At 45.4% G+C, this 22,961-nt stretch overlaps 3 protein-coding genes across 3 annotated transcripts; 2 read left to right on the top strand and 1 right to left on the bottom strand.

The window, feature by feature from the left end:
• On the top strand, positions 1-1,369 carry LOC128708223 (fibroblast growth factor receptor-like 1). Its single transcript, XM_053803183.1, has 4 exons — positions 1-124; positions 213-322; positions 396-630; positions 726-1,369. Exons 1-4 carry the CDS (start codon positions 1-3, stop codon positions 1,367-1,369), a joined length of 1,113 nt encoding a protein of 370 aa, XP_053659158.1.
• Positions 1,370-1,525: 156 nt separating this feature from the next.
• Positions 1,526-6,580, top strand: LOC128716184 (uncharacterized). Its single transcript, XM_053811107.1, has 6 exons — positions 1,526-1,549; positions 1,947-2,232; positions 2,302-2,778; positions 3,076-5,705; positions 6,216-6,413; positions 6,500-6,580. The coding sequence occupies exons 1-6, from the start codon at positions 1,526-1,528 to the stop codon at positions 6,578-6,580; spliced, it is 3,696 nt and encodes a 1,231-aa protein (XP_053667082.1).
• A 2,988-nt stretch (positions 6,581-9,568) lies between these two features.
• Positions 9,569-16,802, bottom strand: LOC128710357 (ankyrin repeat domain-containing protein 50). Its single transcript, XM_053805410.1, has 7 exons — positions 12,735-16,802; positions 11,304-12,657; positions 10,927-11,232; positions 10,538-10,848; positions 10,224-10,422; positions 9,836-10,151; positions 9,569-9,758 (listed from the first exon to the last, which is right to left on the bottom strand). Exons 1-7 carry the CDS (start codon positions 16,800-16,802, stop codon positions 9,569-9,571), a joined length of 6,744 nt encoding a protein of 2,247 aa, XP_053661385.1.
• Between the last annotated feature and the right edge of the window lie 6,159 nt (positions 16,803-22,961).

Below are 22,961 nucleotides of genomic sequence, written 5' to 3'. Positions count from 1 at the left end.
ATGAACTGGATGCCCACGTACGCCAAGCTGCATCCCGGTGCAGTGTTTTTTGTGCTACTACTGACCTGCACGCCACGGCATTCGTGTACCGTTGATAGCAGACCGGCATCGACCGATGTTGAGAGTAGGTAATGGAAAATCAATAACTCGATCTACTTCTACTAACTGTATTCTTCTCCCTCTTTTGATTCTCCTTATCCGACACCTTCCAGTACCCAAACTACAACAATGTATTGCCGGTGCGGACACTCGCCTTAGGTGCGGTATCAAGGAGCATCATGCGGATCATATGAATTCTTCCGATGTGCAGTGGTACTTTAAGGTGCGTTACTTATTAGTTGTTCATGCACCGCAATAATCTATCTTGCTGGCCCCTTTTTTCTCGCATCCTGCAGCCGTGCGGCGGTGGTGGCTTTCAGCACATGACATGCAGTAACCCTGCCATCCTGGACACGCTCGATTGGCATCCGCTTGAGTGCGATAATAAGCCATGCAAGGTCACGCTGACCATACACAACGTTTCGGAAACGGACGCCGGACTGTACCGGTGCACGATACATCCCTACCGGACGGACAATCAAACCCAGCTAGACATACAGCTCGTCCGAACGTTCGAACTGGTGGTGACAAGTAGGTGCAGGAACAAATTCGGGCAAACACCATCTCCAACCCATGGATTATTGGTAAATAATACCACGTGTACACCCTTTCTTCCTACTTTGCAGAGTGGCCGCTCGATGAGTCAATACCGGCACCCGAACTGTTGGACAATCTGCCCGCCAATACGACGGCTATCATTGACACGCAAATCGTCCTGCAGTGTCTGGTGCGCAGCAAGGTGCAACCCACCATTAAGTGGTTCCGGCGTATCAACAAACCGCTCGGGGAGCACAACTTCAATCAGAACAAATCGATCCGGTATTTGGAGAATTCCTACGAGCTGCTACCGTCGGCTGGCGAAAAGCTCCTGTCGTACGATGTCTATCTGAGCAAGTTGATCCTGTACAATGCGTCCGAGCGCGACATCGGGATATACGTGTGCGTCGGCATTAATTATGTCGGTGTCAGCATGGCCGATGCGTACGTCAATCTTGTGCATACCAACGGGATGCCGGTGCAGGGGTCAGCCGGTGGATACGTAGGGCTTATGGTGCTCTTTCTAATACCGATTGCACTGGCGGTTGTTCCTCTGATAGGCTGGGTAGTGTTAAATGTATTACGCGCAAGGCATCACTCCGAGGAAAAGTCACTGGTGCATCAACCCGCTGCTACCAACGCTTACGAACCACACCTGCAACGACATCACGGCAGGAAATGTATCAGACCGGACAAAAGAGAACATTTGTATGAAACGGTTAATATGGTGTGAATCGGTGCCTGCCCTTCATATGTACATAGTATACATTAATTATTTAAATAACTTTACTACTCTTTATTTACTTACTTTATTTTATTTACGGGTAAATCAAAACCATTCACCATGAATTAGATAGTACGTCCATTTTGATCACAGATGGCACTATAAATGCTCCAAATTTTACCCCTGTTTGTATGCAATATTGGGAGAAATGACATTTCTTCAGTCTAAAATTTCAATTGGGAGCTGCAATTTGTTCAAAATTTGACCGAAATGATCTATGCTCAATCCCAGTGTCCATAGCTGTCAAAATTTCAATCTCACTTCATTTACCACAAGCATTTCAGACGCTAACGAGTGCGTTTCTACGTTCTGCGTAATTGTCGGTGAATTTACGATTTATTTTTGATATCTTTATTTTTACGTGCTTACACAAGTGAACGATATCCATTTGGCCATCAGTGCAGTGCATTCTACTCGCAGTTCTACGGGTTTTAGTACGATAAATTGAGTGCGCTTCTCCGAAGCGTTGTTTTGTGGCGGATGTATGTGTGTGTGTGTGCGCTGCATGGTCAACATACGGTTTTAGTTCAAAATGCCGCCAACCGTTGCAGACATCTTCACCGTGGACAGTAATAATTCTTCGAATCCCATTTCAAGACGTACAAGACGGCGTTCATCAGTGTCTATTAGTGATAACTTAGCACCAGGTGTGACGTCACGCAGATCCCAGAGAACCCAGCTCGGGAAAAAAGATGAAAACAAATGCATCATTCTACCCGATGTACAGCGTAGATTGATGGGCTGCAGGGTACTGCTGACAGATATATTTTCACCAGGCTCACAACTGCAGTATCCCACGAAACATATAAAAGGTTAGAAGCTATTAGTAACTTAAATTTGCATATTGCTCTATAACCTGTCATATATTTTCCTCGTTTCAGATGTCAGCAACGTCAATCATAATGTCCCGGAGAAAGATGTAACCGTAAAACAGTCCTTTTCCGGACAGAGTAATCTCCAATCGACAGAACGGAACAGCTATGTAACTCGACGAACCAATTCCCGGCTAACGAGAAGCATCAGAAGACATGAGTCTTTGGCTGAGAAGCGAAGCGGCACGGTAAATATTGCTGCTGACGACTCGCATTCGATCATACATTTAGACGAGTCCAGTATCGGCATGACAAATGTTACCGAATTAGCGGATGTAATACAAACATTCTCCAGTAATGATGTCATCGTACAAACGTCCAAAGATGTTACCGACTCACAGCCACGTCGCCTTACCAGAGGCATGGCGTTAGAAGATCTCGACAGCAATGAAAACACCATTGCTTCTCGGACATCTTCAAATCGAAAGAGCGATCATGTTATTACAGAAAAAGACACGGGTGTATCTCCACCCAAACGAAGCCCCAGTATAAAAGTTCCAGTTCAAGAACCCTCGCTAGAAGCTGATAAACAAACCATCAATACTGGAACTTCCATCATACACCTGGACCAATCCTGCATTAGTACGAAAAGTATTGCAGAAAAAGCAGATCTATCATGCTCCGGAAAAGATGTCATCACGCCTAAAGATGTTGCCACTACAGAGACACGTCGCGTTACTAGACGAACGCCGATAAAAACTATCGAAAGTGACAGCAATGCCATTAGTTCCCGCAAAGCACCTCAACGAACGTCTGATAACATTATACCAGCACCAAAGACAGGCGTGTTTGCACCTTCTATTTTACGGCGTTCAGCAGCAACAGCATCTTCAAAAGCTACCACTGGCAGTGAGGCAGCTGCGAAACAAAGCATCAATACTGGTACTTCGTCTTCAAATCGTTCGTTGAGTAAATTGAACAATGATGCGTTTAAAATTCTAATTGTTTCCATCAAACGTATTGCTTCGGCTTTGTCGGAGGCTGAATTAAAGCGTCTCAAATATGAAGACTCGACGCAGAATAGTAGAGTTTCATTACGTTCTTCAAGTGAAATCGGATGGCGCCCAAAGAGTCGCATCAAGGTTGAAAACAAATTACTGGCCAGGACAAGATCAACTATGACTAAACCCAAAATTATGATCTCGTCCCCAATAATCGAAGTTCCGGAATCTCCACCCGTGCCCGAGCGAAACCGGCTGGCCCATTCGTATCTTGCTGTTCCAAAAACTACTCACACAGCTCAGTTAGACAGATTTAAAAAGCCTCATCCAACGACTCAACCATCATTGCCACTACTAATTGAGCACGAGGACGAAGAGAACGATGATGTGTATGAATTTCTATCGTCCTCTCAAAACAGTGAAATTGCCAAATCGAATGAAACCACCCAAAAGGCGGCTAGACACAAAACGGTCCAGAAAACGTCAGTAAAAAACAAGCGCAAAGCTACTGCTGCCAAACCCAAGCCAAAACCGCCGAAACAGCAAAATCCATTCGGGTGTAATAAAAAAACGTTGAAAAAAATCATTAAACAGCTGGGAGGCGGACCCGTAAAGCAACCCGACACGGTGGACTATAAGATTAACATGGAAATTCCCAAAACACCACCCGTGGTAGCATCACCCGTGCCAGAACCGCAGCAGCTAGATGACACTGAGCTTCCTTATCATGATTATAACGCTTCCGTGAAAGTCTCTCGTATTGGTAACCCTACGGTGGATCGACTTAAAGCAGCGCAACCACCACTTGCTCTCACGTCTACTCCGTTCAACAAGGTGAATAATCTCAACGTAACAGCTGCACAAAAGCCTGCTTCACCATGGCGCCTGCAAGATGAAATAACCGTACCCAGAACGAGCTACACTCATCGAACGAAAGAGATGCTTCCTTCGTATGAAAGTTTTGCTATAGAAAACAACAACATCCCCGTGCGCACATCCGCTTTCGTTACGGAACGACGAAAGTCACCAAATGAAGGAACTGAATCGATTGTACCACCAGTACCCGAAAAAGTTGCCGAATCCAGCATACACGAAGAGCAGTCCTTCGAAGGCATTGTGAGCGATAAAGACTTGCGCGAGTTCGAACAAATGTACTTGGAGCTGAAGGCGACGAGTGAAATGAGTCAGAAATTGATCACAGCTATTCACCACAGCAAAAAGAATAGGACCACACCGAAACAAAACCAAGCGATGCGGTTGGCATGTCTGAAGCTGAAGAAATGGTACGATCGTTCGATGAATACGTTTAACCGATCGATGCGAATCATCAACAACCTACAGCGGACAACTGAACAGTCTGACAATCGTGCGGTGGCTTGTCCTTCGCCACTATCGCTCGAACAGCAGCGTGCGGTACACAATTTCAATCTTAGCACCGATCATTTCCGTTCCATGATCGACCAGCTCCATTCGGCCATAAATGATTCCGACGTAGAAAATCGTCCACCTGCACTGTCCTCGTTTGAGGCAGCTGACACAGGTCTACAGGGTAATGGAAATGGTCCAATAACAAAATTGCATAAAGTGACAACTTCCCAACCGCCTAAAGATGTCATAATTCTACCCGAACGCGGTACCAATGCGAAACGGAACCCTTTGATGCCTTTGAATGTGGTGCCACTTCCACAGCGTACTAGCCCATTAATATCTCCGCTGGCTAAAAATCCGACAACCGGCCCGAACACCATCCGCCGAGAGCTGCAGTATGACAAGGAGAATGAATCTATCCAAATCAACGACAAACAACAGCAAAAAGACATTGAGAATGTCCCGCAAAGACCGACACCGGATCTTTCAGAACCGTACGTTGGAAGTGTGGTAGAAATTAACGACGAAACCGCGCATAATGATTGCGCCTATAATGACGATAATACTTGCCACAACAGCAACGATGGCAGTACGGAAGCGATAGAGGGTACGCGGAATTTCTTTGGGTTTGATGACGCTGGCGATAGTGTAGAAGAAACATCAACCGCTCAAGTCACACTTCCCATGCCGCTTAACATTTCGCACGAAACGCTTCAGCGAAGATTGCGGAACATGAAGCAATTGCTTCCCAAACGACCCTTTTTCCGAACACAACCCAAACACCAAAACCGCTCTAGTGGACCGACACGGTTTCCCACAACAAAGTTGCGCGCGTTTGGCAGTCCAACAAAACGACCGCATACGTTGCGTGAATTCATTGCATCTACACCTCGCCCTGCTGAAACAGGATCCTCGACGGTGCAAGCGACAGTGGCACCGAAATCATTGCAGCCGTTTGATGTTGAAACACCAGATGTGTCGGCGATCGAACTTATCACTGAACCAGCTGCAGCTGTAGAGCAAAATGACCACGGTGCGCAAAACAATGAGCCCGATGTCGCACTGTTCGATACGCCGGATCGACAGGAATGGTTAAACAAGTCCGTAAGTGTTAAGAATTTATTTTAATCCATTTTAGCATCACAATGGTTTTTACTATTGTTATGTTTATGTTTTTTACTATTGATTAATTTGCTAAGGAGATAGGAGAGAGCAGTAGGAAAGACAACAATTGTACAATAATGATAATATAGGTAAAAACAATGGGATTCTCGATGCCGTGTACAAAAACAGCACACAGGGACATTATAGTCGAACAAGTGGTACGATTTGCACAAAGTTAAAAGCACTCGAAACAAGGCTTCTTTAACCATATCGCCTTCATAAGAGATCTATCGCGTAGACTGCAGAAGATTACGGAAAAAGAGACTTGCAATAAAGCGCTATCGCAAGTGGTCACGTCGTTCTCTAACCTAAGAAGACTTGGAGGAATTTTCGCTCGTCTTCGCAGTCGAGTCAATATCTCCACACTCCAATGCGATAGCATTTGATGAAGCCTACGAAAAAAATTATGTTTATTGTTGCGTCCTTTTCTTATCTTTATATCATGTTTAGGCCCATCAACGCACCTACACACGCATACCTCGGCGGAAAAAGATAAATATATACCTAGCGAATCTGGGACTGGACGACGACAGTGAGGAGGATGAGGAAAACGCTCCGCCACAAGAGCTGAGCTCAGACTCAGAAACGGACGTTGCGAAACGAAAGAAAAAGCCCATTAAACGTAAAGCTCAACGTAAAGTAGAACAGGTATAATCTATAGCAATGAAAATATGAATCCTGTCATTAATTGTGCTTATTCTTTTTTGTACTGCATCATTATTTCATTCCAACAGACAAAGGAATTCAAACAGTTTGTTGACGACTTCAATGGGATGTGTGCGGAAGTGGATCGCTATGAGATGATTATCGAATAAATCCATCACATCGATCGATACGACAAACACAACGGGAACTCTTCACCACCTTTAAGATGGTCCAATCGGAATCGGGAGAAACCGGCACGGATGTACAGAATCTAGTAGTTTGCATACTCCGCTGAGCGAATGTATTTCCTATTTCCTTTATCGGGTGTACTATTTATCACCGCAATATATTTTATACCATGTTTTATTGATCGTATTAAAAAGTTATATAATTTATTTTCATTTTTTTCAACATTTATCCTGGAAGGATATGTTTTTGAACTGCACTATTTTTGATGATTTCTAACCTTTTTTCTTTTCTTCTGTACATACATAAGGCAAAACAATAAAAAACACTGACAAAAAACCATACACAGCGTAAATTTTATCTTTTACTTACCACTTATTCGTGCGTTGCTCTCTGTGAAAGTGTGTTTTTCGTGGTTTCGGTATTGAAATGGTACAATATGGTTCTGCTTTGACATGCCATAAAGCAATTTCTACTTTAATTTTGTTTCTTTATTTCTTTTGCACTACGTTCTCTCTTTGTTTTCGAAGGGTCACCCTATCAATTATATTGAAATTAAGAAGGAATTATTCACGGTATTTACTACCGCGCCGACGCTTCTTGCGTTTGCGTTTGTATCATACCTGTTTGCGCACAGCATTGTCACCGCAAAGATATACATAAGAAACGAATAAATAATACATGCTAATTACGGGCGACACAAACGATTATGGAAACACTATCAATCAGTATATGAGGTGGAACTTAGCTTACTTGTAAAAAAAAACAAAATCACACATTTCATTCCTTATTTTTCAGTGGGATCTAATCGATCGCATCTACCAAGGGGGACACTCAGAGAAAAGGGAACATTCCATTAAATCTTTATCTCGAAGATGCATTCCCCGTATCCGTTTGTCTCTCTTTGCTTCGATTGTTTGAAGTAATCGCGGGCAGTGAAACACAAATATTATATGGCATCCCGATACAAACCATTTTGCCGTAGGCCAGCCCGTATAACTAAAAATCGACTAGAATCAGTAAGTTTATGCCTTGATGCGCAGAATAATTGGGCCACCAGTGGTGCCGGCCATTTTCCTCCAACCACTTCCATTTGAGCTGTTGCAGTGAAGATTACTACATCCTTTTCATTATCTCATCTAATTCCACAGATTAACCGCAAATCTTCATCTTTCCTGTTTCCTTCTTCTATCTAGATTAATGGCTCATTTCTTCCTGCGTACGCCGCACAAAACGCCAGAAAGAGGAAGAAAAAGATTATAAAAGAATATGTCAGTCAATCAAACTAGCGTCTCAAACTGGTTGTGGAGTGTGTGTGTCTTTAAATATTTTGCTTCGATTGGCTGGTTCGTACAATATACGAATAAGTAATTTTAAGTCTTGAAAATAAACGCTTTCCATTGTTTTATCCTTTGTTTCATCAACTTACAGTCTAATTAGAGGTGAGTGCTGTTTTATCAATTGGTTTGAGTGGTTCAGGTTGTTTGATTCGTGTGGCCCTTTTTGTCTGTCGTTCTTCACCACTCTCGGGTTTCCATCCCTACTTCTTCACGCATGCAAAAAAGATCAATACTTGAAATGACGATATAATCTTACCACATACTGTAACTTGAGTTATTTACTGGGATTTATGTCTCATTTTTCTTTTCTCTTCTACCGTTTCGTAATAATTCTTCACATCGTACTTTTTGCTTAACAAGTGTGTTGCTTTGGGCCTTCTATTATCTGCAACGCGGGGGACATAAATAAATGTCTTTTAGATAAAATAATAAAAAAAAGATGTTGTGGACTGATTGGTCACGCTAGGAGGCATCTACTTAATTCCATCCTACCGTTACCTACCGTTACAAAACATACGTTTCAAAAACCCATCGTTCACATGTGTTACGTTACATAAACGGCGATCAGTCCAATGTGTCTCTGTACTATTTGCGATTAGAGAGGCTTAATCGCACTGCCCCATACACTACTGGTACGTCAAATATTAAATTCAATATGAAAATAAATCCCATCTTTAAAGAATTGCAAAAGAACCTCTACAGAGATACGGTTGTGTAAAATTGTATCGCAAAAGAGGTACTAGAAATGTAAACCAATAATTTGACAAACCTCACACCATTTAAGGCATTTAACTGATGCAAAAGATGTCACTCGTGCGATAATATGCTCCAACAGCTCCAACAGCATGGACCGATAATACGAAATTTCATATGCCTGCTCATGTCCTATTATACTGTATCTGCCTGTTTTCCCTGTTTACTCTACAACCGGTGTGATAAACTCTTATATTAAAAGGAGTGTTCTCCAGCTACTACTGGTGGTGTGCACGGTTAATAGAGAGAGAGAGAGAAAGCAACTCTCTTAGTTGAATATTATTAAATGCCACACTATCATCACATACTGATATCCAACACATCTACTACTCTATGCCCTTTTCATTTGGATACAGCTCTTATCATCATGCTACGATCTACCAGTATCATGATCGTTGCGGTTCTTTTGCCGCGGCCTACAACGGTACAGTTCAAAATGTCACTAAAAAAAATCGGGTGCACGCTTAACTACGCTACTACGCTACGCTCTCACGATCTACCAGTATCATGATCGTTGCGGTTCTTTTGCCGCGGCCTACAACGGTACAGTTCAAAATGTCACTAAAAAAAATCGGGTGCACGCTTAACTACGCTACGTTCGTGCAAGGGGAAAGAGTAATTTATGTATAAACTTTCCAACACCACACAAACTGCCGTACACTACGCACCACTCTCACGTGGCTTCATTATTCGTTATTCTATCGCATATAACACATTGCTTTGTTTTGACCCACCTTGTCACACACTGGGACCCATCTTTCTCCCTGTCCTTGCCTATCCACACGGTTGTTGAGTGAGAAAAATGTACATACATCCCTGTTTTTTAAGTAATCCTCCAATTCCCGTGTGTGCAAATACACTAAATTTCTGGTCAGCAAATTACATCTGGCTTTCCTTGCGCCATTGGAACGTGCCCGATTTCACACCAATACTAGACGAACCCTGGTTGTTACCACCACTGGAAAGTATGTTGTTCGTGCGTCGGATAAGCTGCGCCGCCGAATCGATACGGTTGCGTATCAAACGCATTGCCGGATTTGTCGCAATGCCACTGCGCTTCGATGATTTACTGCAAATAAATCAAACAGATTAGTAACAACGTCCAAGCGGATAGCTTAAAGCGTCATCCATCTCCCCATTACATACCCCCCTGCTCCGGCACCACCACTAGCTCCCTGTAGTTGTCCGCCAACTTCCTTCTGATTGTTGCCGAGAATGATGCGCATATGCGTATCACGGGCAAAGTGATTATCGTGCGGATTCATAATCGTACTGTTGTTCGAAAGGCTAATGTTCATCTCCTCGAACTGTTTGCCAAGCAGTGCCAACGATGACGGTGGTTGATTCTGTCCCGGTGAGCTAATTTCACTGCTCGGCGAATGCGGTGGCGTCGCGTACAGTGGGGACATACATCCCAGATCGAACAAATCGGCATCGTTCGGATTTATGCGTATGTTTGAGGCTATGAAACGGAACGGAAACGTATCAATATAGATAAACGGAACACAAAAAAACACAGCCGACCAATGCTTACCTATATTTGCTTGGTACTCCTCAACATTTGGCAGTACCTGGGAATGTTTTTTGTTTCCAAATTTGGCAACCGAAGACGACGATGTTTGCTGGTGTTGTTGATGATGCGGTTGATGCTGTTGCTGCACGATGTGGTGCGATTTGGAGTTGTGATGGCGCGAATGTTTTTGAAGTTGCTGCGTAAATGACATCGGTGCTTGCTGCAATAATAACGAACATACGAAATTGACAATTGGATATTATTTAAAAAAAAAACCAAACATTCCAATGATGCTATCCAACAACATTATACGTTCTTTTGGTGAACGAACGCACCTCATTACTGCTACCGGTAGATTGACTAGAGATGACACTTTTACGCTTCTGCAAACTGCTCGTGTCGGAGTGCATCGTGTTTTCGTAGAAGTTGTTGTTTTGCGTAGTAGAGCTAGTTGTGTTTGAGTTTGTTGACGATACATTTAGCATTGCCGAGCCACTGCCACCACCACCGGCTGGCATTAGCAGGTTCGGATTGTTCGGATAGCCCGACGATGGTGATGGATTGTGTATGGAGCTGCATGGTGGCAACTCATCCGGAGATTTTAAATTCAGATGAGGATGCATCATCTTACCACAATCCAAATCATCTACATGGGAGGAAGAGAACACAATGTTAAACAACAAGCATAATAATTTAAAGTAAACAACCATAAAATTGTACTCACTCTTGGTAAAACTTTCCAGAATTCGAAGCACATTGTTACGATTCGATTTTGCCGCAAGTTTAATCGGTGTCCGTCCGCAGTGGTCCGACTTGTACGGGTTAGCACCGTACTTCAGCAGATAGCTGACACACTTCTCGTGCCCTTCCTGCGCGGAAATGCCCAACGCCGTTGCCCCTTGCTTGCAGGCATGATCTGGAATCGCACCGTAGTACAGCAAAAGCTGCATCACTTCGTGATTACCCTGCCAAGCACAGGAGTGCAACGGTGTTCTAGATTCCAAGTCCATCGCATTCACATCCGCGTTGCCTGAAACGAAAAAGCAAAGAATGAAGCATAATGTAAACCGCATTACAATTGACTTGTTCCATCATACATACCGAGCGTTATCAACAGTTTCACCATTTCCGCATGACCCTGCCATGCGGCCACATGTAATGCCGTCCTACCCTCGCTATCCGGAATGTTCACGTCAGCGTTCGAGTATTCGAGTAAAAACTTAACCGCCTTCAGCTTATTCTCCAGCGCCAAAATGTAAAGCGTCGTGCGCGAATCCGCATCCTTCGAGTTGATATCACAACCGAACTTTAGCAGCGTTTGGATGCACTCGAAATGTTCCTCCAGGCACGCCAAACGGAAAGCCGTTTTGCCGTCGTGCGCTCGCTGATCAATGCACGGTCGGTGTATATTCAGGATCGCTTCCATCACAGCATTATGACCCTCCTGGGCTGCCAAGTGTAATGCTGCCTTGCCCTCATTATCACACTCATCGATTTTGGCCCCCGATTCGAGCAGCTGTACGCAGATATCAGCGTACCCTTCAAACGCCGCATAGTGCAACGGTGTCCAACCGGCATTATCGCGATGCGTTTCGTCAAGTCCACGATCTAACAGTTGCCGCACCGTCTCCAGATTACCTTGGGCAGCCGCTACACTCAGCACAGTTCGTCCCTCCGAATCCATACAATCAATTCCACAACCCCAAAAGAGCAACAGCTTCACAACATTCGCATGGCCGGATGTGCACGCCGCCCACAACGGAGTCCTGCCCATGTTGTCCGCCATATCGGGATCGGCACCATTTTCCAGCAGCAACTCACAGATCTCTGCATTGCCTTCGAACGAGCTCACCAACAGCGGTGACATTCCTTCGTTGTCAGTCTGATCAGTGTTTGCACCGTATTCGAGCAGCGTGGATATAACCCTGCTATATCCAGAGCTCCCGCACAGGGCCGCCACACACAGTGCATTCCTTCCGTCCAGATCCGTATGATTAACGTCAGCACCGTTCTCCAGCAGTATCTCGACGATATCATAATGGCCCATGTACGATGCGGCAATAAGCGAGGTGCGTCCTTGCTTATCGATCGAGTTCACGTTTGCTCCCGCCTCGATCAGTATCTTTACAATGTCCTCATTGCCACTCCAGGCGGCCGCTCGTAACGCTGTACGCCCCTCCTTATCGGCACGATCGATTGCGCATACACCCGTTTCGATAAGCAGCTTCACCACCTCGGTATGACCGCCCCAGGATGCCGACCGTAACGGAGTCCAACCGTCACGGTCCGCATGGTTCACGTCGATCATTCGATACCGACCAGTTCCGTCACGCAGCGGTTGTTTGTATGTAAGCAGCAACTTTACAATCTCCTGGTGTCCATTTCGTGCCGCTATATTAAGTGCCGTCTGTCCATTGAGGTCCTCTATTTCCAGATCTATTGGATCCTTGCATGCCTACAGAGAGAAGCAAAAGGTAATTAACTAGAAACAACTATTCTATTGACGGGTGATCTGCCCATTTTTTTACATACATTTAACGCTCGTTCCAGCAGCGTATGGTTTCCTTCGTTGGCCAGAATGTGTATCAGCGCTTTGCCCTTGTGCATCTCTCCCTCAAACATATCGCACTGCACTCCACTACCGACACGATCATTCTGTATATCCGATTTTGAATCACCTAGAGCGCTGCTACCACCATCACCACCACCCGTAATCGATGGTCCTGCGCTGTACCGATGACGGGCGAGCCCGGACGAAAGACCAACGGCACCACCGTCTCTAACCACCACAGAACCATCAATAAGTCCACCGCCTGCAGTACCACCATTTGCTCCACCACATTCTAACAGCTCTAGGTTGATAGACTTTTGCAACTCCTGCTGGCAACTTTTTTCGCTCGAGATCAACAATTCCGCCAGCTCCGAGTCAATGTTCTGCGATCGATCCGACAGTACGGGCGAGTTGATGGCGGACGACTCACAGGACAGTGCCGTGTCCGCATTGTTAATTCCCGTTTCAATCAGCAGCTTCAGCACCTTGCAGTCTGTCGGTAGGTTCGGTTTGAAGAAATCATTCAAAAAGATCATAAAGTCATCGTTCAACAGACCGTTCAGGAACCGGTCCAGCATGTACTTTGTGCGCGCAGACAGGTTGATATCATTCCGACATTCATCCTCACACATTGCACAGCAATTCAGCAGATTGGTGTAAAAACAGTCGCTCAGGTTCGATTTAGTTTCCAGCAGTATCAACAGCAGATCGAGATCGACATTCTTGCTCGTCAGATACTCGCCCGTCTTGATCAGGTGGTACAGATACAGGCGCAGCTTGTTCGGACAGATTTCATCGGCCACGACCGTGTAGTACATCGAAACCATCACGTGGCCCTCGTTCAGATCGCACAGAAACTTTTTGGTGCTAAACTTCACATCGATCAACCAGTCGCAGAAAGAGTTGTGAAAGATGCGCACCGCGCACGGATTTAACGGGCTGTACTCCACGATGTTTCGCATCAGCTCCAGCCGCCGCTCAAAGTCCTCCATCTCGAGCGTGTAGTTGTGCGTTCGGAGACAGTTGTAGATGAAGTACTTGTCCACGTAGCTGTTGCACACGAGTAGCACGTTCAGTATTGGGCGTATCTTGCTGTATTGCTTTTTGTTGAAGGACTTCTGGCATATGTACAGGTACAGACCGTTCAAAGTGCACGGTATCAGCTTTATCTCACGGAACGTGAAAAAGTTCTCCCGTATCCCGTTCAACACTTTGTACAGGTACAGCAAACATCCGTTCGATTTGATGTACAGCTGGTTCAGACTTTCGATGATGTCTTTGGTAAGATTGATGCCCCGGAAGTCCGTATTCAGCCGGTTGATAATGTACTGCTGCACGTCCTTTACCACGTGCGACTTGCGCAGATCGTCCAGCGTAAGCTTCTTAAACCCGGTGAACAATTTGGTGATGTTTTTGTTCTGCTTCTTGGCCGTGCACACCATAAACAACCACTTCGGCATCAGGTGGATGTGGTTGGAGAGTAATTCTGCAATGTTACGGCTCTTTGTCACCTGTTTGCCTTTGAGCGTGGAGATCAGGTTACCGTCCTGGATGTAGTTCTCGTCGATCGAATCGATCAACAGTAGCAGTGCATTCTTCGGCGGGCACAACTCTAACAGTGGAAACAGGATCGCCTTCTTGAAGCAATCATCTGGATTCTTCTCAATGCTGTCCACCGTAAGTGATTCGAAAATGTCCGGATTGCTGAGCAACATCTCGTAATACCCGTCCGCAATTACCTGGCGACAATTTTTCGACTTTGGCAACGGTGGCGGAATACTCGTTTCCATCGGTTTTGTCGATCGTAACTGAGGGTGGGGCTTGTCCTCCGTATCGTTCCGTGTTGGCGATACTTCTGACGCAACGGTAAAATCTACTCGATTCTTAACCTCTACGCTTTCACTGGCTTTTACCTCGATATCTTCGTCCTCCAGTAACTTTATATCGCTAACATCCCCCTCGGCAATCGCTTCTCCGCCACCCTCAAGAATAATGTCCTCGTCTCGTTCCAGTTTAGATCCGGTATCGTCTTCTTGTTGTTTCTCTTGCTTACCACCACCACTACTGCTACTCTCGTCCTTGGTTGGTGACATCTTCTTAGGGCTTCTTATCGTACTGCCGATGGCGATCGGGATCTTGGAAACTTTCGACGGCCTACCCGGACTCATCGTGGCTTTGTCCTGTCTGTCATCTTCGTCCGGTTCTTCCGCCGCTCCCGCATTTCCTGTGCCAACTTTCGTCATTGGCGGCGGATGCGTTTTATACGCATAGGAAGGTTGCTCTCGATCTCGACTCAGACTTTCGACCGGTTCCGATTGTTGACGGGACACTTTCTTTCGACCCGAACAGAACTCTGCCACCCGTTCGTTGATTTTCATCTCTGTCCGTATTGCATCTTCCAACTCCTTATCGACTGTCTCGTTCGAATCGTTAGCACGATCCGTTATCGCAGCAGGTTGGATTGGGTCGTGACCTACGGGTGTAGGGGAATGGTTTTGAGCCGGTTCACCCTTCAGCTGTTGCTGATCCGCTTCCGGCAAGCAATCGTTACTAGTATTCACCGGTTGTTCGTTCGCTTCAATCGAAGTTTCCGACAGGTTGATTATCTCTTGTCCCAACATACTGCTCCCGGTACTGTTGACGTAGCTCGAATGACTTAAAATCTGCAATATAACGCTCCGTATAAACATGCTCAGACTATGACATTCCGGGTTCTGGGAGTTGACAAAATAGCAAGCCAAAAGTCTGCGATTAAGCATTCCTTTAGTGCCCGACGTTCCCTCGATGATGTCGTTGCAGATTGACGTTTTCCCTGAACCATTAGACCCGAGAACAAGATAGCCCAAGGATGGCAAACCAGTTTCGCCTGCCCGGTGTCCTCCATCGGCTGGGGGAGGTATGCCACTAACTGCCGATTGGCCACTACGCGCGAAATATCCTCCGGCACCACCCGGTGTCGGTACGGATGACGAAGATGGTATGACACTGTCAACCGAAGGACCCACTCCCGCCACGGATAATGGTACCGGCGGTACCGGTTTCTTGGAGACCCGTTGCTCTAAGCACATGGCAATCTTTTTCAACACCCACTCCCGATTCAGATGCGCACTTATAGCTGGTTCGCCTCCACTCGTACTACCGCCGATCGGATCGGCTAAGTTGTTTCCTTTTGATCCTCGTTCCGTGTTCAACGCGGAAAGGGGCGGTGCCGATGGTTTCGGTACTATTCCAGCCTCTCTTTCTATCTCGACCGCTGTCGGATCCATTAGGTCCGCCTGTTCATTATCCTCCTGGGATTGCTGCTCCGTCGTAGTGCTCGATCGAGCTCGGTTTAGTTTGGCCAGCATTTCGAGCTTCTCGTTGCAACGTGCCTCCAACTCGTTCAACGATTCATTAATGCCGAGATCTAAATTTTTGTCCTCCTCCTCCCCTGCCAACGTTTTGTAGCCACCTGCTACAAACGATGCCGAATCAGGTTCGTCTCCACCAGCCGCATGGAACGGCAATGGTTGATCGCTCACCATCGCCCCATTGCTGTTCACATTCCGCTGCACCAAATCGGCAAAGTGTTCCTTACGCGCGAGGTACGAAAAGTTCGAACTTTGGTACGTTTTGTGTAGCTCGATTTTCTTATGCATCTGCGACGTATCCTTCAGGAAGTCCCGTATTCGTCGATCTTCCAGTTCGGCGTTTATGATCTTCGTATCACGCTCCGCTTCACCGCTGAACGTGCCAGAGTTGGGTTGCGCCCGTGTCCCCGGCGCTGCATTGCCATTTTGCATTACTGGGACGCTACTATTGAGCACCTTTACTGGGCGTTCCGATTTCTTCAACGGTGTCGCATACAACATGTCCTTGCTGTTAAGGGCAAGATTATTCTGCAATTTGACTTCACCGCCCTCTTCAGTACTACGGCCTCCTCCTCCTCCTCCTCCACCTCCCTCTAACACAGCTGATGCACGATTCCCGGTACTGGTCATTCCGTTACCGTTCCGCAATGCTTCATCGGTGTGACATGGAAGATTTTCGTAAATATCATCAGAGTTCATTTTTTTCGCTTTCTTTGCGTCGAATTCTGCCCTCCTGTCTGTTATATCCTGCTACCGTTATGGCGAAAACCACTTACAGTCGAACATGATCACTTTTCATTCGTCAGTTGCTCTGTGGCGCTAACCATCGCACATGATCGTCGGTTCCCTTGTGACTTTCCACAGCTTTCCGGACCATTCGACAGTAGTATATGCAGTTTTTCTGGTCGAAAAACGTTTGTGATCGCTATGTGTATGTAATTGCACCCACCAGGGCATTCACTCTGTATTCCGATCCTATCGCATTCGCGTACCGCTGCATCGCATGTCAACTATATAAAAATATACATATATGTAACCGATCGGGCCTCGTTTTACACCGCGTGTCACAGGGCACGATCGATACGATCGCACCTCGTATTACATAAACACGGTACTACTATCCCAATTATTGCAGCAATGTTGGCGCGTTTGACACGATGAACCGTGCGCTTATTGGGCTGATTTGGCCTGATGAGCTTGATGTAGTGTCGCCACAGACGTGTTAGACGCGCGGATGCGACGATGACACGGTTTTGCGATGCGTTCGAATGCGGTGATCCCAAGCAAATCTCAAATGGCGGAGGACAGTCTAAAAATAGAAGAAAACAGAAAACAGTCACCAACGAAATTAGTAACGGCTCTAACTTGGCGTTTGCATCGTTTTAAGTAAAACCTAAAGCAGGGCACACCAGACATGGGGTGCCACTAATGTACAAACACACGCAAACGGATACTGGTACCGGCAGTGCATCATCATGTGGAAAATTTATGTTTTCTGCCCGGTCTTAATGTACCGTATACCACACACCCGGCAAGTGCCGCAACCCCCTAACACGAAGATTCACGATCCCATTCCCACCCCCAAATATCATACTCTGACCACCCACCATCCAGTTCCACCACCACCCGGATCGATGCAATCATATTTCACATAGGAAATTGCGGAAAGCTCCACACGCACCAATAACAACATTACGCCACACCGAGAAAATAGAACCTTACTAGTCGCACACTCGTAATCACATTTCTCCTGCTAGACCGCAATCGATACTGCTTGGCTTGTGTGGAGAATTGGGACGACAGCAAACGCGGCACGAGTGGTTCCCCATTCGATCGATCTCAACGCATTTCAATTGGGTGTGTAGAGCAATATTTTGTTTTATTTTAAAACCCGCACCGCCTACTGTAGCCAACGGATTCTGATAGCAACCGCAACAACTTTGCCCACATACGTTCCAACGAAAGTGCTCACCGAGGAGATAATCCCTTCGCAACGTGTGTGTTTACTACGATTACTTAGATTGTACGGTTTGAGGATTTTTTGCCAATCACTTTCTCCAAAATCCACAAGGGATTTTCAGTGACGGTGAGATCATCTTTCGGCCGAGTTGCGGATTGAGAAGATAATTCGATTGAACCGTTTTTGGAAATGACGACACCTAACGACGCCCTGCATACAGAAATTGCCTAAGCATGTTTCCTGTTTGGCTGACATCAGCTAATAAGGTGGAATCTAAACCAGAGAAATGAAATAAAGACGATATCTTTGAGAATTTTGTACTTCTATTGATGTGTAGGTAAGATAATTTTAAAAGAAATGATCAATCAGTTTTGAAGCCAAGTGAGGACGATTACTACAGAATTCTCCAAGAAATCTCCAGAGAAATCTCCAAAACAAAAACCAAAGATAAATCCTCATATTTTGCTGCAAGATAACTACTCCAACTAGTGTTGTGCTTAATGATTCTTCTGAGAAGAGTCATTCATATGAAGCTTTAGTGAGCAGTTATTGAAATCAGGAATCGACTCTCTAAAGAATCATAAACCCTTAGAGCAGTGGCGAGGCAGGGCCTTTAACACTGCCCTAAAAAGCCCTAAGCGAAATAATGACAACCGATTGCCGGTCGAAGAGGGGCGAGAGGGAGGAGAGGGGGGAAGCAGATTGGATAATTTCCTTGCATTCATACATACAGGAATACAGATTAAGATTCATTCGGATTCATGAATCTGAATCAGGTTTACCCTACACTACTTCCAGCGTTTAAATATTGATCAGTACCAGTGTTGGTTGTTTTTTTATTTTTATGTTGGGCCCGTTTTGACATCGATCGTCCTTTCTCGATCGATTGTTACCCAACAAGCTACTAGGCGGTAATAATCAAAACGCCACTAACCTCAATTTTGTAACAGCACCAAAAACAACAGAACCGCGCAGTGCTCAGAACCGCGTGTTCGCCTTCTGGTTACCCCTGCTGGTGCCGGCAATAATCAACTCATTACGAAACATAAGCAAGCGGCGGAAAAAAAGAAATATTATTAACGCGCTCGTTGAAAACCGAACCCCAATCCGGCATGTGTGGCGGCTTTGGACACTGGCAGAGCATAACCGTATGCTGCCAACAAAAACCGCGTGTTGCTGGTGTGTGGCCTTTTGGGGTTCTTTGCGTAGTTCTAGGGCCGTTAATGGGGGGGGGGGGGGGGGGCGACTTAAGATGATGCTGGTTACACCATGGTTAACGATGTCGCCCGTCAGCTGGAAAGTAAATTTAGACGCAGAGAGTTCTACTCGACTGGCCGATGCAAGATGCTGAGTGCCGAAAAGGGTTTACAGTAGGAAAAGTGTCATCTCTCCAGCAGTGGTGCAGAATGTTTTAAGCAAATTCAACATCGTAGCACGCACCATATGGTTCAAGATTCAACGCTCCGAGGACAGTACGCATAATGTCATCCTTAATCCCGCGGATGGTCTAAACCACACGAAACCATTTTTTTATGTTGTTGCCTAAATTGTTCCAACCGAAGTGTGCCGTGCGATTGGTGGGAGATGTCAAATTTCCAACAAACATCGTTTGTCCAGCTGTCACATGTTGCCCCGCCAATCGCAACCACCCAACCCCTCTTTACCGCCTACTACGATTGTTTTGTTTAACTTTCCTTTGCTCCGATACGGTGCCATGGGTTCACGTCTTCCCGTTGGCCGACTGTTTGTAATGCGCAGATTTCACGGCAAATCGTAAAACCTCTATTAGAACAAATTAATAATACACCCGTACATTTATCATCCCCATGCTCTCGGTCAACTCTTGGGGAACCTAAACGAAAACATGCTTCCTTGCTTGCCTGGAGTATCTCTCGCGCCGTCATTTAACACCAGCAGCGCCAGCGACCAAGGTTCAACCGCTTTGCACCATATAACCTCCCCACGGGCACTGAAATGTAGCAGCAAACAAACAACTGTTTATTTATTTGCTGGTATCTAGAATACAAGCTTTTCTTAAATACGCTTTCATGGTGCAAGTTAAATAAACGCATGGAACAAGTCAATTTGGGTGAGGATGAGCTCTGCCCGCGTGGGGAAACTTGCCGATTGGCGCCAAACGATCGCAACAGCATCAATAAGGAAGACATCGCGCCTATGCGTTGCTCTCATCTCGGTTGGTTTCGATACGCCTTTTCCTGTGCAGCTAATTTGACCCAATTTTCAAGACCAGAGAACTCGTTTCACTATTGACGGACAGTTGGAAAGCATTCATGGACATTGGCATCATCTCGAGTTAAGGGGGTAGTGCACTCTGCAAGATTCTTTGCAGTGTTTGTGTTATTGTATATTTTAACGCACAGGTTCATAAAACACTCCGTTCCAATGTTACAGACCGAAGCAATGTTGCAGCACTCTGAGAGTATAAAGCATACTTCACATTTTTGGCGGAGAACTTAAGAAAATTGTGTAATGTAGATAATACTTTTTGTTTCTGGACAATACATTTGGGATGCTTGGCATGTTCGTATTGGGTTAAGGAATACTGTCGCATGTTGGAGGCTACACCTGGTCATGTTGCGCAAACAGTTTCTCGTCCAAAATAAAAAATGAATTATTGACAATCGCGCCAAACGAGAAAAATCTCTGCTCGACTTAACCATACTTTTTGCTGATCCCTCCGGAAGATCAACAACAGAAAGAAAGTTGACAACTTGCACATTTTCAAATATGTCTAAAACTGACAACAATATCAGAACGGAATATGAAAAACGTATACTTGACGATGCACATTTGTATTCGAACTTATTGATCACGGTGCCATGCCATGTTTGGCCATAATTTATCTTCAACAAATTCCGAATTATGTTTTCAAGCTGTTCAAAGTATACTACCCCCTTAAGAGACATTCACCAAGCGGCACATTCGGTTCCGCGTGGGAGTGCGCTTTAAATATAATTGTTTTGAACCGTCCAGTTTTAATAATCGTATCATCCCTCTCTATAGGAAGGAGCATCACATGCAAAATGATCCTATTGCCAACAACAACAACAACAAAATTCACCAACTAACCAATTTAGCATTATCACACACACGTACTAAACTTTTTTTATGCTTTCCAGTAACACAGATTATACGTCGTTTTTCGTATGATCTCATTTCGCATCTGCTATCAACATTTTCCTTTTTTTTGGCAGGCAATTAATCCCAATCAGGTTCTGCTTGTGTTCTACAACGCGAAAAAAAATAAAGCTATGCTTCAATGACGTAGTACGGGAGCACAGAACACTGATACGGTACTACGCCCTGTTTTTCACGCCACACAAATGCCGTCACTGTGAAGTTAAGTCATGTTTTGATTAAGAGAGATTAAGAGAATGTTCTCCATGCATTGATTGTGAAACAAAAAGGCTTAGCTGTCCGGAAAAAAGCCCAAATCATCAAAGGATATGTAATTTTGTCACCTCTACGTGAAGAGGGCGCAAAGAAGACTGGAACAATTATGCATCCGATGCACAACAACAAGGGGCGGTTTGTGTGTGTTGATGTCCTCTTCGCAACATTAGCATCCTCTCGAATCGCTGATATATTTAGCGGCCCTGCCAACCTGTGAAGCACGAGCCATCACTTGACACGAGCGAGCGGTCAGGTTCATGGGCTTCATGGTATATACACACATATACACAGCTTTTTCTCAGGCGCACTGTGTCGTAACGGCCGTGTTGTAAAAGTGTGATGGGCACGAGATTCCTCACTAGTGCGAACGTGTGTTTCTGCCCGATTTCGCCTCACCATGCCACGGGATCGTCCCCATGTGTGGATGGACTTTTCCTTATTACATCGGTGGTTCGGGAGCAGTATTTACGGTTACGTACGCATCTGACGACCCAGACCCAGACACCTACCAGCGGGCGGGCCAGCAACAGCAAACCAGTTCAATTAGTAGCACTTTGCACCACGCGCACCATCAATGTTTGCTGCTGCTGCTGGCCACCTTCAGCATTTACCTGCCGGAAAAACGGGAGCGCACGTGAAGAAAGAATCGAGACCGCCCATCAGTCGCATCGCCGGTACGGAATGAACGATATATAATACAAGTATGGTCGAATTATATCACGCTCCACAAAAATTCTGGGTTCGTAGTTCTTATATTATGTCGCAATCAAACACACAAAACGACACATTTCGCTTTTCGCGCAACTTGTAATAAGATGATGTACGGAAGACTCCAAAAATCACACTCACACGCAACCAACTGTGACGTGATGTGTATTTGCAATGATACATTCACGTATCACGTTTCTACCCTGTTTTTTTGGACTCCGTTGGCCATGAGTTTTCATGTCAGATCGGATGACATCAGCTGCTGCTGCTACTGCCTACTAACGAGAACAGCGAGTTGAGTACTTGCAGTATTTCGGAACAAGCACGCCAAAATCGATTCCACCTTTTTTATACACTCCGCCACACAGCCTACTACGGGATGCAGCAATATGATATTGCAAAACTTGCATGAGAGGAGCTTTTGTTGTTCACAAGACGACAAGACGTTGAAACCATGCCAACCTACTCTCACTGTACGTTTATGGCACTGCTTTTATTCGGTAAATTCTGTACCTTCTTCAGCACAAACTCCTCTTCAACTGTTTGGGAGCCCACACCACACAACGGCTACACGACACATTCAGAGTTAAGGCGTGACGACGCCTTAAAGATTTCTTTTTGTTATTTTTACCTCTCAGTAATTCGATGGCTGCTTTTTTTATAAAAACGAACCCGCACACACCGCTTTCCGAAGATCATGATACACCGGAAGTGGTAGCACACGTAGAACGCATCTTGCAAAACGTGGAAAAATCGATTGACTCGCGAATAGAACA

This window comes from Anopheles marshallii, chromosome 2 (assembly GCF_943734725.1).
Source record: "Anopheles marshallii chromosome 2, idAnoMarsDA_429_01, whole genome shotgun sequence".
Taxonomy (NCBI): domain Eukaryota; kingdom Metazoa; phylum Arthropoda; class Insecta; order Diptera; family Culicidae; genus Anopheles; species Anopheles marshallii.
This window is presented reverse-complemented; position numbering and strand designations above follow the sequence as displayed.